The sequence below is a fragment of the Meleagris gallopavo genome, chromosome 1 (genome assembly GCF_000146605.3).
Source record: "Meleagris gallopavo isolate NT-WF06-2002-E0010 breed Aviagen turkey brand Nicholas breeding stock chromosome 1, Turkey_5.1, whole genome shotgun sequence".
Lineage (NCBI taxonomy): Eukaryota > Metazoa > Chordata > Aves > Galliformes > Phasianidae > Meleagris > Meleagris gallopavo.
Genome location: NC_015011.2, coordinates 28,830,674 through 28,849,754, shown reverse-complemented (window position 1 = coordinate 28,849,754; position 19,081 = coordinate 28,830,674). Strand labels below are relative to the sequence as shown.

Genomic DNA, 19,081 nt, shown 5'->3' with positions numbered 1-19,081 from the left:
ATTTGTGTGGTGCGGTGCGGGGTCTGGTTAGGCTTGTCAAGGATACTAATGCCAAGCAGCAAGGAATTTGGGATAATAAATCAAGGCTGCATAACACCAGATGCAATGCGTGGCCTTTCTTGCAAATTTATTCTGTTTTTGTTTGCTTAACCTTTATGTTGCCATTTCCACTGGTGCCAAAAAAAAAACAGTCTCTGAATGTGGAAAAACTCAGAATTCAATCACTTAGAAACCGACGCTTAAATGAGTTGTGATACATGGAGCTTGTCAGAAAAGAGAAACAAAACAGTTAGATAACAGGTTTTTGCTAGGAGTGTTGTATCTTCGATTACTAAATATTGAAATGCTAGAAAATAACCAAAGATGGATTAGAGTCTGACATTAGTTACTTTGTTGGCAACTGACACTTTCATTTAATCAAACTCGCTATGCAGAAAGTCCTTTAACATGCTGTATGTGTTCCATGATGGATATTGATTTATTTGGTTTCTTTCATCCTTTCATCAGCTTTCATCTGCATTTTAAAATGAATTGGTCTTATAGAATGGCTTGATCTCAGTATGGCAGGCAGCTAGGAATCAGAGCTACCAAGAAGAGGGAGTAAGGCTGCAGGAAACGGGATAAGTAGGTATTAATAGGGCTGTGTAGGGAATTTTTTTTGCTATGTTCTTTGGTGTCTTTTATTCTGATCTTGCATTTTGCTCATTTGGACCAAATCCTATTTACTGATTGGATCGGAAGCAAGAGGAGCTTTCCACCGACTTTGGTGCCACTTAAAATTTTGGGGAAAGTCCTAACATGAGGAAAACCCCAGCCTGCCTTTTCTTAAAGTTAATTCAGTCATTTGTTGCTTTGTGTAAGATAATGTGCGTGTAGTTAGAAGATAGGATGACTCATAGAATGGCTCGGGTTGTAATGGAATAGCTGGAAAGAGACCGTCCAGTTTCAACCCCGTGCCCTGGGTGAAGCTGCCACCCACAACTGTATCTGATTGCCAGGGCTTCATCCAGCCTGGCGCTGAACCCTCCAGGGATGGGGCATCCTCAGCTTCTCTGCGCAGATGTGCCAGTACCTCACTGCCCTCTGAGTAAAGAATTTCTTCCTTATCCTATCACTATCTGCCTGTATAACAAGTCAGTCTCCCTCCTGTTTATAAGCACCTCTCAAATATTGTAAGGCTTCAGTGGAATCCCTCTGGAGCTTTCTCTTCTCCAAGCAGAACGAGCCCAGCTCCCTCAGCCTTTCTTCATAGGAGAGCTGCTCCAGCCCTCTGATCATCTTCCTGACCCTCCTCTGGACCCACTGCAATAGCTCTGCATCCTTGTGCTGGGGACCCCAGCCTGGGCACAGTACTCCAGATGGGGCCTCACGAGGGCAGAGCAGAGAAAGACAATCACATCCTCACCTCGCTGGCCATGCAGCATGTTGAAGATCTTTTAAAATTGTCTCATTATTTCTAGGCATAGTGTTGGTACTCAGCATCCATAACTTAAAGAGGTTAGGATAGAAAATGTCTGTGGGATTTTCATGGTTCCTGCTGGTATAAAGCTGCTTAATCAGGAGAAGGAGTGTCTCAGGAAGATGCTGTTCATAACATGCTCTGGAAATCTACAATTCCAGAGCAGTATAGTATAGAAGCACAGGTAATGAATTCAGAAGGAAATGTGTGCTATCTTGACAGCTGAGATACGCTTTTTAAAGCCAATGCAGTTTATTTTCTTACTTCCCAATAGTTAGGACTCTGCTTTAGGAAAGCTTTTCCTTTTTTCCTTCACTAAATGTAGTTTAGTCTATGTTGAATCCAGCTGAGCTGGAACTAGTGAAAAGATCATGGTGGTACTTGAATGAAGGTTATTAATTTCACATATTGGCCAGAATATTTAATAAGTGAAGATAGAACCTTAGTACACTAACTTGCCAGTTACTGGTTGACTGGGACAGAAAAATTATGCTTTAGAGAAAAAGGAAGGGGGAAGAATATAAGGGTAAAAATGGATTTCATGTAATAAATGATGAAAGGGAAATGAAAGCTGTGCTTTCTTGCATTTTTGTCACAGCCAGCTGTGTTTGAAGAACAATTTGGAAAAAAAGTGAAAACTCTTACAACTGTTTTGTTGAGCTTTTTCAATTGCTTGCATTTTGAATACAGTTTAATTCATTTCTCTTTCTTCTTTCATCAGGAAAATGAGTGGAGGGTTGGCACCAAGCAAAAGCACAGTCTATGTGTCCAATCTACCCTTCGCTTTGACAAACAATGATCTATATAGGGTAAGTTTTCAAGAGCCATATTGCTTAGACTAAACTTAGTGACAACAATTTTGAGTATAAATACTATATTGATATGGATCTTTTAGAAAAGTTTATCTCAATAAATTTATTAATAATTAAATGTAATTTTCTGTAGTTAAATCTTTTTATTTTGTTCTGTATTTCAGATTTTTTCCAAGTATGGAAAAGTTGTCAAGTAAGTGATCTGATTATAGCCTGTTACTTTTGGAGTTCTCATTTTAAAATATTTGATGTCTTTGCTTGATTTGAACGTATTGTGCTCTTTATGATTTAAGCATTAAATGTCTAACTGTATTGAAGTCCTGTTCATTTTTAATAAAGTATAAATTTAATAACTGGGAGTTCTTGCACATATACTGTAAGAGTATCTGCGTTGGAGAAAAATACAGTTGGTAACCACTTCTCAAGAGCAGGTAGAATGTTGATACATAGCAGCAGTCATTTCTCTAAAGTAGCTGAAACAATATTCTTCTGGTAAGTGCTGCCAGGTTGAGAACTGTAGGAGTGGAAACTTCTACATGTGTGAGCTAGATGTTGCAGTTATTACAACCAGTTCCCACAACTGCAGTGTACAATTCCTTTGTGGTTCTAGGTTGATTTGTTATTGTCACTGTTTAAGATTAGATGTAAGGCTGCATGATAACAGTTCTTTATATGTGCCACATGCACGAATAAGATTTGGGAATACCTGTCTCCACATTGAAATAATAGGAATAAATGCCATGATAAGAAACTTGCTGGATTTGTATGCTGTTTTTAACTGATCGGAATAACAAAACTAGATTTGAGTTTTCAACTCTGTATGAGCAAATATCTGCTCTAAAATTCACACACAGAATCACACAGAATCACAGAATGGCCAGGGTTGGAAGGGACCTCAAGGATCCCCTGCCACATGCAGGGCCACCAACTTCCCCATTTAATACTAGACCAGGCTGCCCAGGGCCCCATCCAACCTGGCCTTGAACACCTCCAGGGACGGGGCATCCACAGCCTCTCTGGGCAGCCTGTTCCAGCACCTCACCATTCTCTCTGTAAAGAACTTCCCCCTGACATCCAACCTAAATCTTCCCTCCCTCAACTTAAAACCATTTCCCCTTGTCCTGCAGTTATCAACCCTTTCAAAGAGTTGACTCCCCTCCTGTTTGTAGGCTCCCTTAAGGTACTGAAGGGCTGCAATGAGTCACCCCACAGCCGCCTATTCTCCAGGCTGAACAAGCCCAGCTCCCTCAGCCTGTCTTCGTAACATTCATTGGCTGCTGTAATCATTTCTCATGTATAGAGCTATTCAATGTTTGTGAAGTCTCAGCAGTGTGTTTCAGTGGACAAAATAGCAGGAAATGCCAATCAGGCTGTTAGACAAACATACAGGAGAGGAAAGCCCTTATGCAGGGTTCTGACAGACGTGCAGTGACCAGTGCAACCGGGCAGCTTCAGTCTTTCTTTCCAGGTTCGGGGTACTTGACCTGTTTTAGTTGATTGCTGAACAACTGACTTAGAAAAAACCCGTTGTAGTAACATTGGTGTTTAATAACTATTGATGATCCTATTCTTCATAAATTTGTCACTTCTGACCTCCCTGCTATCCTTTGGTAAGGAGTTCCACAATCTAAAAGTATGTATGTGGTTTGTGTTTGTTGGGAGTAGGGGTCTTCTTTGAACTTGTTTGGATACTTAACTGCATGAAGTAATGACTATATGATACAACGCTTATTTTAAAGGTGCTATACCAGCCTGCTTTCTCTTTTCTGTTAATAGTTTCTCATGGCTTTGCCTAACATATGCCACAGAAATGGTGTTTTCAGATGCGTGTATTAAAGAAATCCTGTTCTGCATTATTTGGGAAACGGAGTAACTTAGAACTCAGCTCTGTTTGTATGGTTTCTGTTTGCCTCACCTGTGTATTACTTCACAAAAAAAGAATCACTTCCTAATACCTAATTTTTCCTGATGGTTTACCTGTTTACTATCAGAAATGAAACTAACTGCAGACTCATGGAATAGCATGTGTAAAATACTATCGTGGAACAACTTTTGCTTAGCAAAATTTGCTACCTAACTCTTTGTCCCTTTGCAAGCTGACCTGACTCTCAACATGCAGATAGAATGGGATTTTACTGGCTTTTCAGCTTCACAATGAAAAGTGATCCTTGTTAGTGTTAGTTTCCTATTTGTAACTAATTATTAATTCCCAAGAAAAGTCTTTGCAAAAGTTAGTTTGTTTTCTGGAGAGTCTTTGTTCAGGGATGTTAAACACTCCATTTCACAGAAAGTTTTATAGTTTCAATTGAATCAGTTCTAACTTAATTGAAAGAAGAAACTTTAGTTGGCTTTTTCTGAGGTGTGACTTGACTCAGCAAAATCATATTGACTTTTCTTTCTTACTACACTTTTCACCTCACTATATGCTGATGATTATGAGTTCAGCTCAGTTTTTTCAGAACTCAGACTTCCTAGGATTCCAAGAAGCTGCTGACTTAGTAAAGGTTTGTCACACATTGCATTATTAATTGCTGCATTAACATCCCAATCAGAAGTCTGACAGTCATTCTGGGGTTCCACTGGGACTCCTGGGAGAATATCTTGTCAAAAGAACGAATAGAATTGGTCCAAACTCAGTTTTATTGATGCTTCACCACATTGTTGGGTGCATCCTGGTAAAAGAGGCTTTGATAGAAAACCTGTTCTATGCTCTGTCTATACCTGCATTTAGGGGAAAATTGAGTGTTTTTACTGAGCTTCTGTCTCAGTTCTTACTATATAGATCATCTGTTACACTTTTTTCTAGTAGGCTTTCTGTTTTTGAACTGTTCACTGGTTGGTTGGTTTGGTTGGATTTAGATTATCTGTTGGTGTCACTACTTCTTATGATTTTATATTGCCTTATGGCTGAACCTTGTTCTACCTGCTAAGTGAGGCACAGGCAAGAGTTTATTTTTTTAGCTTTGAACATATATTTTTACATATATGCAGACTGCCATCCTGTTTCCCATTGATGTTTTCTAGGACTAAATACAATTGGCATAAGAGCGAAAGAATCGAGGTTGGGTAGTTCATTCTTTTTCTTTGTTTTTGCTGGGTAAAAGTCTTTAATTTGCTACCATCTCTGCTGTTTCCAGTGTCAGACTGAAGATTTGGCTTTGTGTCATGTAAATTAACGCATGTATCCATAACCTGCCTGGATTCCAGTTGGAGAAACTTGTAGAAAAATATTGCAAAATACTTATTATTTTCCATTGTGTACATCTTTGGCTGGTTAAAATATATGTATATCTATATATTATTTTTGGCTGCAAAAATATATACTCTGTTTGGATGCAGTTCAATACACTGCTTTTTCAGCAATTATAGCAATGGTCAAGATTACTTCTGAATTTTAATTTCACCTCCAGTGTGTACAGTTCCCTTCAGTTGCACTGTCTGCAAATCTAAAGTGTACGTTCTTCATTCTGAAGCCATTCAGGAGAATAAGGCATGGTAGCGGACTAAAATGATGTAGAGAGACTCCTCAGACTATTTCCAAATCGTCTCCAATGTACCTGCAAGCACAAAGTGTGGTTAGCTGTCCCTTTGAATTTAATCTTTTCTATTGTTAAGTATGCTTTTTTTCCTTTTTGCTGCCTGGCTAAGCTAAGATCCTATTGGGATCTTTCTGGAAAAATTGTCTCTAAAACAATTCTAGCATATCAATAATGTGACTGTATGTTTTCAGAGTTACTATTATGAAAGACAAAGACACCAGGAAGAGCAAAGGAGTCGCCTTTATTTTGTTTTTGGATAAAGAATCTGCACAAAACTGTTCCCGGGCACTCAATAACAAACAGGTAAGTTACGGAACGTTGTTATGGTGGAAGGGTAGGGTTTGCACTTCCAAACATTTACTTTTTTCTCCTATTTGCTGTAGCTGTTTGGAAGAGTAATCAAAGCAAGTATTGCCATTGATAATGGAAGAGCAGCAGAATTCATTCGCAGGCGGAACTACTTTGATAAGTCAAAATGTTATGAATGTGGGGTGAGTAAAACCAAAAATAAAGCAACATGTTCCATATTTTAATTTTCAGCTTATTTCTTCAGTTTCACCATTAATAATACTGTGGTGTTAAAATCTGTTTGCTGTTGTTGTTGTCAATTTGCATAGCAGTTTTACCATTGTCCAGAATGACAAAACCTTTTGGGGGATTTTTGAGGGATGGGGGAAAAATGTTCTTACAACAACTGCTTAACGTGCTGATGAGCAAGACAAAGCATCATTATTATAATGTTATATGAGAAGGAACAGCTCCTAATCTTTGCTTCAAAATATTCCTATTTGTAACATTTTTGAGACCAAAAATGTTGACTCACTCATATTTCTTAAATTGTTAACACTGAAGTTTGTATCTCATTATGAGTATAAACCATGCTGTCCTGTATTCTGATGTTGCAGCAGCAGCTAAAGTTAATCTGGCTCGCACATAGTTGTTCTGAATTTGCAATTAAACATGCATATCACTGCCAATCTCTTTGTTTCCATGGCGAGCTTATAAAGAGTTTGTCTTCTGTGTGCTAATTCAGCATTCCATTTATCTTATTAATTGCTTCAATTTTTTTTCCCCTGTGAACTGTCTTCCATTAACTTCCCTCATTATATGTTTCAACATGTAGTGGTTGGTAATGATTTTTGTTAATTAATATTTCTTTTCCTACAAGGAAGCAGGACACTTAAGTTATGCTTGTCCTAAAAATATGCTGGGAGAGCGGGAGCCACCAAAGAAAAAAGAAAAGAAGAAGAGAAAGAAAGTTGTCGAACCAGAAGAAATGTATGTACATCTATTTACATGTTACTACTTTGTTTAAGCAGCTTTTTCATATGGAACACTTAAAGCTCTCTGTATTTTTCTCTCTCTGCACAATGAAGTGAGGAAGAAGAAGAAAGTGAAGAGGAAGGAGAAGATCCTGCTCTAGACAGCCTCAGCCAGGCTATAGCTGTTCAGGTACAAAATTGAAGTGTTGCATATTTATTTCTAAATGGAACTCTGCCTCCTTCTTTTAGCTGTAGTAGATACATGCATTGCTTTATCTAATAGAGCTTTCCTCTCAAAACATATTTATAGCGGTTTTAGTTACATAGATAGTAATACAGCTGTCAGACTCTCTGTCTTTAATACTTCTTTACAGGCTCTTACTTCACTACAGAGTGCAAGCCTGAATTGGTGTTCAGATGTCATGACTTTCCAGTCCCCAGCTGTCCCCTGTGAACCTCCACTACCCAAAAAAGTTCTCAGATTTTTTTTAAGATAACTTTGTCCCAAATATGACTTTACTGATGTGCAACAGATTTACAGGACATAGTCTGTCAGTCTGTGCAGATACGCACAATTATACCCCCACTTGCATCCCAAAAAATTCTCCATGGTTAGAAATAAAACCAGTAAGCACAAAGAAGCCAGACAATATTTCATTTCTCTCAGTTCAAAGAATGTAACCAGGGTAGTATGTTTTCTAACAAAAATAGGAAACATCTATTTTAACCTTTAGCTGAATTACTTTCGAATCCCTGAAGAATTGAATTCCCTGAATGAATGACTGGAAAAGGCAACAGATAGACTTGTTAGTGGAACAAATCTGACTCAACATCAGGCTCAAATGCAGTGTGCATTCCTGGCTTCAAATCTCAGTTGCTCTATAGCTCTGGAAGTTCACTGTATTCATCTAGGTCCTCTCTTTGAAAACAGAGAGTACTCCATCTGCATTGGTGCAGAGCACTCCAACTGTTTGAATGTGATAACTACTTTCAGAAGTGTTTTCTGAAATGCATGCATAACACAATTTCTCTGGAAATTGAGATAAATCCTCTAAATTCTTTAACTTGCTAAATAACACATTGCCTTTTAATAATTAGCATTATTATTTGTAATGCATCTTAATTTTTTCTTAGTACTAGCTAATACTGCTTCTTCCATTGTAGCAAGCCAAAATTGAGGAAGAGCAACAAAGGTGGACACAGACTGCAGGGGAATCTTCAATTTCAGATGACTCAAAACGTCCACGGATTAAGAAAAGTGCTTATTTCAGTGATGAAGAAGAACTTAGTGATTGAAGTAATAGTGTTTTATATGTGTATATATAATATATACGGTGTACATTTTGTAAAGTGGTACAAGTTGTCTGTAATACAGGTTTTTCTCGGTGTTGAAGACACACAAAATCATGTTTCAGTTCTATCCTTCCCCTTGAATGTCTTATTTTTTGATCTGTCTGTCTCTCTTCTCTCTCCATGTCTCCTCCACAACCCCCTCTTTTGCCTTAAAGGCAGCTTTTTACAAAAGTAGTGTGTTTCTATACTTAAATCCAGATAAATACCTGTGAGAATACTTCTTGCAGGTAGTATCTCAACCTGAATCCTGGGAGTAAAACCTTTCATTAAAGCAGTTTTCCTAAGAGAACTTCCTCTTAGGATCGCTGTTAACACCTCAGATTCTTTATTAGTCTGTTTATTGTCTGTTTGGAAGCAGTGCTTTAATAGTACTTCAGTGTTACGTGATTGTTGCAGTAGCTTCTCTGCATGGGGTTGTATTTCAGCTTTAACCATTGTACTAGTCTTCTAACACTTCATGCAGTAGTACAATAAATTACTGTTATATAAACTCAGTCTGTGAAATCATTTTAGAGTATACCTCTGCCTGTTCTCCAGAAGGACACTGAGATGCTGTTCTCCTGGTTTATTTACCATTTGAGTCATTTGTTGTACACCTTTACAGCATTATATAGTCATATGCAATATAGGCGTTGTATGAGATACGAGTTAAAGGTGATGTGGTGATTAGGTCGCTCGTAAAATCGAGTCTCCATATAGTTAAAAAAGAGAATAGCCGTTATACTTTAAAAGTGGGAGGGTTCATATGTTTTTAATATACTCTAATCTGATATTTGAAGTCTTCTGCTATGGTAAGAGCTTATACTGCACTTCTTTTCATGGCTGCAGTTTGGATGCCTGACACGTTATTTATGGTTACACCTTGATTTATAAATGTAGTTGTATCTAGAGTGGTTAACAAGAGCATAGCTCAGTCCTGTCTATATTCTTAGGTATCTGAATCTGCTGTTAAAAGCCAAAGGCCACAAAGATCCCTGTGTGCCTGAAAACCAGCTTTAATTTGTCCCTGGAACTGTCACGGTCTAAGCAAGGTGTGTTGGCACCTATTTTGCACTGAAACTTGTTCAAATCTTCTAAAAAGGATATCCTGTTTAAATTTGTGTAGGGTTCTGGTCTTCTTCTCATGACTAAGGCTAAAGAGCATCATGGAAGCATCAGGATCAGTACAAAGCCCTGCACCAATGATCACTCCCCAAACCACAGGCACATGATGATGGTAATAACCTTTCTATGTCGGCCACTTTCTGTAGTCAGACTTTTCATTTTTAGGATTCACAGTATAAAACACATTTACACTTTCACTCTTGAAAGAAGAGACCATCTGGCCTCTGTTTCTATTTTCAGCTCTTCCTGTTACTCATCAGGACTTGGTTTTCTTCCAAATATAGAAAATATAAATCTAAGTATACCATTACATATTTTTGGTTAATGCCAATTTACATTCAGATATGTAACTGACTGTTTTAGCATGTGCAAACAAACCAACCACAACTAAGTACACCCTTTAAGCAAATACACAGCAGCATTCAGATAGTCGTTCTAGGGTCTTCTGTTAATAATTTCAAAGAAGTTCAGAAATGAAGATAAGGTAATGAGCTGGAAGATTTTTCTGCATGAAAAAGCCACAAAAAACTGGGTTTGTCTACTTCTCAATTATTCTTCAGTGCTGTTTTCCAAAAAAATTAGAAAGCCAAAACACAGCAGAGGACCTGGTTGACATAATCTATGGCTTTGATTTGGGAATAAAGATTAGAATAGGATCATTCATTTGGAAAGGGCCTTCAAAGATCATTTAGTCCAACTGCAACGTTTGGCAGCTTGGAAGAATTCAGTAGTCAAAGAAGTGATCAGGAAGCCAATTTCAATGAATTCACTACACTGTGTAGTCTAGTAATGGAACTCATTGCTGAGGGACTTTTTTCAGGGTCAGAGGGTCAAAAAGATTTGTATGTAGGTGATAGTTAATCAAATGTTAGCTTAAATGTGATCTCCACTCAGAAATACCCTGCATTACTGACTACTTATGGCTGTAAAATACAGAGAGATTAACAGCCTAGGAGTGCTTCATTCTTACACACTTTTCTGTTTCCTTTTTCCTACTGGAGTCTTGTCAGAAAAAATAAAACAAAACTGACCTTTGTTCTGACCCGATGCAGTGCATTTTCAGGATTTCCAGTAGCTGGAGCACATTGTTATATCTTTCTACCCTGCTCCTTCTGCCTCACTACTTTCCCCATAGGATCTGCTTTTGTCAGCATGAAGCAATAGCTCAGTCCAGGCTATTAGAACTGACCTGGTGTCACTCTTCCGTGCTCTTTTGTACCAAGCATAAAGTCAATTAAGGGGCAGCTGCCATTGCAAAAGAAACAGATAGAAATGATCCTGCTTCTGTGCAGAGCTGGCATATAGAATTCCTTACCTTAAATCATATTTAACCAGATTTTTTAATTCTGTTTGGACTTTTATTGTTTAATGGTACTTACAGGTTTTGTCTTAGAGTCAGGGTAAAGAAGAGAGCACCCAGTCCCTAAAATGGGGCCGAGAGGGACTTTGGAGAAGTGAGATTTTGCACTTTGGTCTCATGAATTATTTGAAGTTTCTGTTCTTTGTTGGCAAAAGGATGAAGCATCTCTATGTGAGGAATTAGGGATACCAATGTTAGGTAATTACTGTTTATTAACACCAAGGGATTTGCCCAAGGTCACCGACTTCATGCAGCATGGCTTCAGTTTTCCATCAGAATCCGATCAGTGTGGATAAGCTCAGTGGAGTGTGAACCAACCTCTTAATTTAGATCAGGCCAGTAGGATACCACTTTATAAAACAGAAGTGGTAGAGTGGTTCCTTTGTCATAGTTTGGAATCTTAAAGAAGCACTTCAGGAAGCAGAAAACAGCTGTGGTGGCTGCATGGCTCTGGGCCAGATGGGTGACGCTATGGAGGCATATTATGGAAAGAGAGAAGAATAAAAACTGCCTTGTAAAACACCTTGCTGCCTTCCTGTTGCTGTCACAAAAGCCACAGCATTTTGTGAGTGGTTTTTGTTGCTTTATTTTTCCTTTTTATAAAATACTTTGAGGTCATAGCTTACGCAAGCAAGCTGATGCTGGTGTCAGAGTATATGCAGTATGGCTATGATTAGAGAGAATATGATACAAGTGGCAGACTTCTAATAACACTGAAAATTGAGATCTTTGTACAAATACCATTTTACTACATTTTATCCTTCGTATTTTCAGAACAGTTTGAAAATTGTTGAAATAATTCATTCCAGGTGTTGGAATCTCTTTTTGTCTATTGAACTGGCTCACAGAGTAATGTCCCAAAAGCCACTGGAAGATGACTTTTATCTGTCCTTGGGGAAGAAAGGACTGTGTAAAGGGGGATAAGGATGATTAGCGTAACTGATTATAAATTATATTGCTCAAATTGTGCCCATGCAGCACTTGTTAAACCATTGCAGCCATGAGGCATTGGAGTAATTCAGTCCATGTTTAGCAGGCTCCCACTATGTTCTTGGCATATTCAGGTTACTACTCTCAGCAGAGCAATAGATGGGGCTGTAAATATAAAGAACTATGTCTAGCTAAATAGGTGATGTCTGGAACAAATTGTAAACACTTTATCTTTGGTTTCTGGGTCACCACGTTCTCTGGGATAGCCCTTTGTTAGTCTGCAGGGATGGCTTGTGCCATTGCACAAGAAGATGTGCACTGCATGGTCTTTTAGCTGTAGTGTTCTGTTGCAGAAAATATTGAACTGCTTAGAAAAACTGGATGTAAAGCTTATTTGATATTTAGAAATGGGATTTATTAGGTGCTACTGTGAACATTAAAGATATTGGTATAGAGACTTCATAGATTCCAGTTTCTATTCTGTTTGGCATCTGCAGCATCAATAAGATAACATATATGTCAAATACCACCATTGCTCTTCTACAGAAGTATTTCAGATACACTCTTCCATATGTGTTACATTAAATTAACTGGTGTTGGACAGCTGATTGCTTGTTTTTAGTATAGATTGCAAAACTGATGTTAGGTGTTCTTAAAATGTTCCTGTGAAACAGTTTTGATTGTCTTGCAGATCATAACAGGGTGAGTTTTTTTCTGTTGAAGGCAATATTAAAAATTTCTGCAATGTACCTCCTTTAGAGAACAAGGTGTAAACTGAAGAGCTGAGTTACTCTCGGAGTGGATGACCTTGTTTCTTCTATCTTGGTGTAAGATAGGCAAAAAGCCTAGAAAGGATAAGTCTGTATGTGAAAGAAAGGAGTATTTCTGAAGTTGAGAAATAGCACAGGTTTGTGAAATAATGTTTGGTTTTTTTGGTGCCAGAGCAGCTCTGACCCTGCTGTGCATTCAAACAGATGAGATATGTGCTTATACATGTATTTAATGGATATAGATAATCCAGCAACTAGATTTACAGAAATTGTAAAATGTGATAAAAGCATCTGCGAAAAACCTGGTGAGGCAATGTAGGGTACAGTGACTTGAAGAAACCACTGCTAATAGTATGAGGACTTCCCTGTCCGATTAGTAAGATCTCCTGAGAAGCAAATACAGCTCTGAGATGATGTCCGTCGAAGCTAAGAGCCACAAGCCTACGTCAAGATGAGCTGATCCGTGAAAATTCAATTGTATCAATAGGCAGCTGAAGAAAATTAGAAGGCATCTAAATTTAGATACTGCATCAAGCTTGGTACAGTACAGCAAAAACTGTCACTTGGCTGCAGAAGTAAAGATGCATTACTGTAACTGTGTGTGATGGCAGAGGGCATGCCGTGAACAGATGCAGCTATAGCAGAAGGAGGGACCCAAAATATAACCAAAATGAATGTGAAGGAAAGTGTGTGTATGCTGTGAATTTCCAAAGCACTGAAATATATTTTTAGAGTGAATGGACTGGAACTGCATATATAGCTTCATGTTTAATTAAAAAATAAGTGTGTTACATCTGAAAATGATGAACCTTTCTAATGGTACAAGCTTGTGGTGATGTGCAAATGTTCAAGGAAAGGAGAAAAAGGAAAGGAGGATGCAGTTCTGCAAAGGACCTCACTTGGGATGCCCTTGATGTGTGAATTTGATTAGATGGCAAGGAGCCATCTGCCCATGAAGCCTGGAGCCAGGAGGGTGCATAAAAAATGAAATGACTTAGTAGCATATGGCAGTTAGAAAAGATGAGAACATACAGTACGTGGACGTGATGGCTTTGAGTTCATGAACCGTGTATTTGGAATGAGTGATTATAGTCCTTGAAATTATGTTCTTTCAAAGAAAGTTTTTAAAAATACAACCGCTAGATTTATTTTCATCTGTTGCAGCACTGCGTTTTGGACAAGTGTTTTTACTGTGGGAGGCTTTCACAGGAAAAGCTTAAATATGGAAACTCATTTAATTAAAATCTGGAACGCAGTTCTGCAGCAAGGGTGGATCGTCTGAGTCCCGTGCCTGTGGCATCTCAGAATGCAGGGCCCTGGGGCATTATCTGTGTTCATATTTAATGTAGCTGAAGCTGCTGGAGAACATCCAGTACCCTGTCCATTTGCTGCACAATGTAGGTCAAGCCCATGATGGACTGTGTGAGCTTAGGACAAAGTCGCCCTTTGCAAAACTTCTTTGCCTTTTTTTCTACCCTTGTCTTTGGTTGGTGTATTTTTTTACTCCATTGCACTCACATTGTATGCTCGCTAAACTGCACACATATTGTGCAAGCTACAAGATGTTATTATTACTCTCACCATCTTTCTGCTGGCACATTTGGGGTCGTGCTTTTGCTCAGGATTTCATATGCATGCAAGCACTATGTAAAGTTTTGAAATGGGAAGGCTGGTTGGTCTACATGTGCTGGGAGCTCTCCACACCAACGACTCTACACCTCTGAGCAAGGGGCAATCAGTGCTTGTGGGGCTGGGAGGCAGGCAGAGCAATGAGTGGGCCAAATGTCCATCCAGAATGAGCATATGACAATTATACTAAATATTTTCAGCTCTCTTTCGTCAGATCCCACTCTTGGCATTACTTTAGATCAGGTTTTCTGACGGTTAAATTTAAATAGCAATCTGGGGTATCTAGGTGTCAGTTCAAACTGCCAAGATTTGATTTCAGTCTTGTGATGGTTAAAAAAGTACAACAAAAGCACTGTGAGGGTTATATGAATGCAAATTGGACTCACTATGTCTGCATTGTTATCTTCATGCCTTACCTGGTCTTTTGTTGGGACTCATTTCTCTTAGTAAAACTATTTTTCACCTAAGAGTTACTTTTAAATAGATTCTGACTTCAGAGACATAAACGAAGATAGGACAGTGACTGTTTGGAAATAAAGAGAGTGAATTACACTTGGGAGGAGAACTGGGAGAACTTTTCTCTCAGAGAGTGGTCAGGCACTGGAATGGGAGCCCAGGGAGGTGGTGGAGTCGCCATCCCTGGCAGTGTTCAAGAGGTGTCTAAATGAGGAGCTACAAGATACGGTTTAGTGCTTGTGGTAGCAGTGGTAATGGGAGGACTGTTGGACTAGATGATCTTGTAGGTCCTTTCCAACCTTGTGATTCTATGATTCTATGATTCAGAAAATAAAGAATACAGAGAATTGGCAGGTGAAACTGGGAATGTTGTTAGAACAGAGATCAGCATCAGACTAAGGGCAAAAGGGTACAAAAGAAGGTCAACCAAAACCCAGCAAACAGTTGTCTGTAACATCAATTTCCCTCGTATAGTTTTGCATAGGAAGTGAGCAATGTTACGGATTGCAGTGAAGGTTTGCTTTCAATATTTGACTCAGAACTCAGCTAAAGTTCACAGCATTATAGCAAAGGTGAATGCATACGTCAGGGAGTTTTGAAAACAGACTTGGAATGACTTCCCAGTCTTCAGTCATTGTTCTAAGAGCTCTTTAACCATTACACAACTTTAATGACCTGATGGTGCATCTGCAAACCTCTGTCTCTTAAACTCACTTCCCTGCTTGTTGCCCCTCCTACCACTGTGAGATTGCTATTTCTAAGAGTTTTCTCCAGTTTTTCCAGTCATCTGGATGGCAAAGTCCTACCTCTATTCACAACACTGACATGACTTACTAAGGGTTTTTCCTTTATTCATAACTTGTTTTTCTGTCTGTGATGGAGGTTTCCTCTCTGGATCTCTGACTGTTTCAGATGGACAGGTTTCTGTTCTCAGTTTTTTTTGTTGTTACTGTTTTCTTTTAACTATATTGATGTCCAATCTGCAGGCTGGCTTCAGGGTGTCTCCTTGTAGCTATACTTTATCAGAGAGACACTTTTTTAAAGAAAAAATTACATTTCAGCTATACCATTCACGTTATCATTTTGTCCAGTTGATTTTCCACTTTTCCTATCAGTGACTTAAGTTATAATCTAAATAAGGGTTTAGGCTTACAACTAAAGGAGATTTTATTCATTCACGTTCTCTCCCCTTCAGTAAGCTGCTAAAAATGAGAGTTTCAGTTAACTTCTGTCACATTTAGCCCATCCATTTTTTAATTTTTAATTTAGCAGGAAAAAAAGGAAAATGTTCAAAAAATGGGCAGAGTCCTGGCAGCTGAGGTGAGCAGCTAATAATGCAAGTTCATCTTATGTTTTGTTCTAAAATTACTTGTGTTAATAATGAATAAGGAACAAGAAATCCATTCCAAAATTTGCTGCCTGCAAATTTGCCATCTCTGTTTCTCTCTCTCTTCTTGCAATATAATTGTTGCAGTTCCTTTACATAACATGAATGAATTAAATTGAATTCACTAAGATGATTAAAATATATATGGCTGTCATTAACTCAATTATAGCAAAAAACAAGCAATGAATCACACAGGCTAATATTTGCTGTCACGTTTGATGAGATACTTAAACCTCTGCTGTTGAGAGAGGCCAACAAACTGTATTTCAAATGTTTAGAAGTTTTTTTTCTTGTGAGAATAGAATCAGAGAATCATACAGTGGCTTGGATTGGAAGGGGCCCCAAGGATCATCAAGTTCCAGTCCCCATGCCGCAGGCAGGGCAATACTCCAGTATTAGTTTCATACTTGCCTCCAGTCTGAGCAGTGTGATATTATTCACTGATAGCTGTTTTTAAAAGACATATTTATGCCATAGTATTATGATAGGTAGTACTTTTTGATGTTGCTCTCTTGAAAGATTGAATAGCTGTTCCATTGTTTTCTTTGGTCTTTCTTCTTTTCCCTCTCCTTTTTATTGGTACAAAAGTTCATCGTTGAAATCTACTGATGTTTGACAGAAAATGCTTATTCTAGAATCAAAGCTTTATTGATTCTAGAAAGAAACAGAAATACCCCAGCTTACTGTTTCTTACATAATCTATTATATTTTACTTCATTTAGAAATAAACCTTAGCTGATTGTCCCTTTTAATTAGAATAAGCCAACGGGCAGATGGTTATTCCATGTTTTGATTCGTATCTCTGGAGTTCCTTACTTGAGTTGTTCCCAAGCGTTCATGTTTCTCACTGGTGCTGCTATATCTGAATACTGATTTAGGGAAGCTGCTTTTTGACTCAGAGCAAAAAATCTCAGGAGGGAATGGGGAGACTCAGAGGAGCCTTGGTAGACTGCTATCATTTACATGACAGGAATGATTTGTCAAGAAACAGGCCACCTTGCTGAGGAGAAATCCCACATGACCGATCATTCACTCCTGCTGGTTTCTCAACCTGTTTTTCTCATCCTGAAACTGTGGGTCAGGTTTCGCTTAGTAAAAGTACTATTGATTTTCAAACAGTGTCACAACAAAACTGGAGCAGTAGGAGATGAGAACTCACAGCTCATGGGAAGTAGTGAAAAGCAAAAAAAGGGCAATTCCTTCAAGAAGTTGTGATGAAAGCATTGTCACAAACTACCCCAAAGTGGGAAGAAATAAGATCCCAAATTAACCTAACCGTGAGCTTTTCAACAGTGTTAAAACAGAAAAAGAAAAATGAAACCTGGGTAAGCTTGCTGAGTGTTAGCACAGAGAGAGAGAATCATAGAATCATAGAAAGGCCTGGGTTGAAAAGGACCGCAGTGGTCATTGAGTTTCAACCCCCCTGCTATGTACAGGTCACCAATCACCAGACCAGGCTGCCCAGAGCCACATCCAGCCTGGCCTTGAATGCCTCCAGGGATGGGGGATCCACAACCTCCTAGGGCAACCTGTTCCAGTGCCTCACCACCCTCTGTGTGAAAAACTTCCTCCTAATATCTATCCTAAAGCTCCCCTGTCTCAGTTTGAAACCATTCCCCCTTGTCCTATCACTATCCACCTTTGGAAACAGCCATTCCCCTCCTGTTTATACTCTCCCTTCAAATACTGGAAGAAAATCTAAAGATCAGACAATCAAGTGAGAAACAGTAATGAGTGCTGTATTAATCACAAGGAAAAGGGAGTATGTTCACAGGAGATTTAAAAGTAGGCTGAGAGTTGAAGCACACAGCAGGGGTGTTCTGCTCCTGATGGAACCCTTCTTCACTATGCAAGCTGCAACTGGGAAAGAAAGTGTTAGGGAACATGGAGGTTAGATTTCTGATGTTTTTACTGATGTGTATGAAATAGCTGGGCCTCCCAGGATACAAAGAGACTAGGCAGTTTTAGGTGCCGTCTTTGAGAATTTTCACTAGCAAATGTCCACTTGAATTCTGTTTTAAAAAATAACGGGGCTGAAGAATTTTAGAGCTGTGGTTAGAAAAATCCTTAAATAAAATTATTGAGCAAAGGATTGAAAAGTAAAACAGCAATATATACCATAATCATAGGGTCATAGAATGGCTTGGGTTGGAAGGGACCTCAAAGATCATCTAGCTCCAATCTACTGCTGTTGAGAGAATTGCCCACCACTAGATCCAACCCCTCCTGCTAATGCTAGTGACAGTTCCCTCTACAATATGTTGTTTAAAGTCCTATCCAGCCTGGTCTTGAATGCCTCCAGGCACAGGAACCACAGCCTCACTGGGCAACCTGTTCCAGAGAGATAATGAATCTGATGTCTTTCTCTACAATGGTATAGATTTTGGCAGTGCAAGAGAGGTGGCAGATATTGCTTATCCATACTTCATTAAGATATGTGATATTGTGACACCCTAACAGCATGGTCTAAATGCTATTAAAGTAACCTGTGTAAAATTTATGTTGGAAAACCATTCGCAATAGATCAGAGGGAAAATGATGAGAGGTATGGAGCGGGGTTCTGTGGAGAACTGTCATGAATGCAATAACTCACATTCAATACTCTCTTTATAACCAAGGGTGGTGGAATGGAGAATTGCTTGTAAAACTTCTGAATAGCGATCATCATGTAGGACACCAGCTGTCTTGTCTTTTCATCTGATACTGCTGAATATTGAATGGGCATAAGAATATCTCTTCCTTTCCTGGCTGTGCCTGCGCTAATCAGTTACCTCTGGTGACCTCTGCAAGTGCCTTCTGCTCAGCTCTCGCTTCTCTCCATGGCTCTTCCAGCCTGGCATGGGCTCTGCCCTCTGCTTGTCACTGTGACTGCAGGAGCTGCACTGACCTGTGCTCAAGGCTCACATGTCGTTGTCCTGCAGAGACACTGGCTGCATGATCAGTAACTAAGCAGCATCTCCAAAGCAAAATGCTTTAATAAAAGCTTTACAGAGGAAAAAAAAAAGAAAGAAAGAGGCTAA

At 38.9% G+C, this 19,081-nt stretch overlaps 1 protein-coding gene across 2 annotated transcripts; it reads left to right on the top strand.

Moving 5' to 3' along the window:
• Positions 1–2,160: 2,160 nt before the first annotated feature.
• ZCRB1 (zinc finger CCHC-type and RNA binding motif containing 1) lies at positions 2,161–8,919 on the top strand. 2 transcript variants are annotated; one of them, XM_010707048.3, is made up of 8 exons: positions 2,213–2,268; positions 2,436–2,464; positions 3,740–3,881; positions 6,002–6,113; positions 6,194–6,301; positions 6,979–7,088; positions 7,187–7,262; positions 8,237–8,915. In XM_010707048.3, the coding sequence occupies exons 4-8, from the start codon at positions 6,012–6,014 to the stop codon at positions 8,366–8,368; spliced, it is 528 nt and encodes a 175-aa protein (XP_010705350.1). In that variant the 5' UTR covers positions 2,213–2,268; positions 2,436–2,464; positions 3,740–3,881; positions 6,002–6,011; the 3' UTR covers positions 8,369–8,915. The 2 variants fall into 2 exon arrangements, with proteins under 2 accessions (XP_003202052.1, XP_010705350.1); XM_003202004.3 differs by lacking the exon at positions 3,740–3,881 and having other exon boundaries at positions 2,161–2,268; positions 8,237–8,919.
• The last annotated feature ends 10,162 nt before the right edge of the window (positions 8,920–19,081 follow it).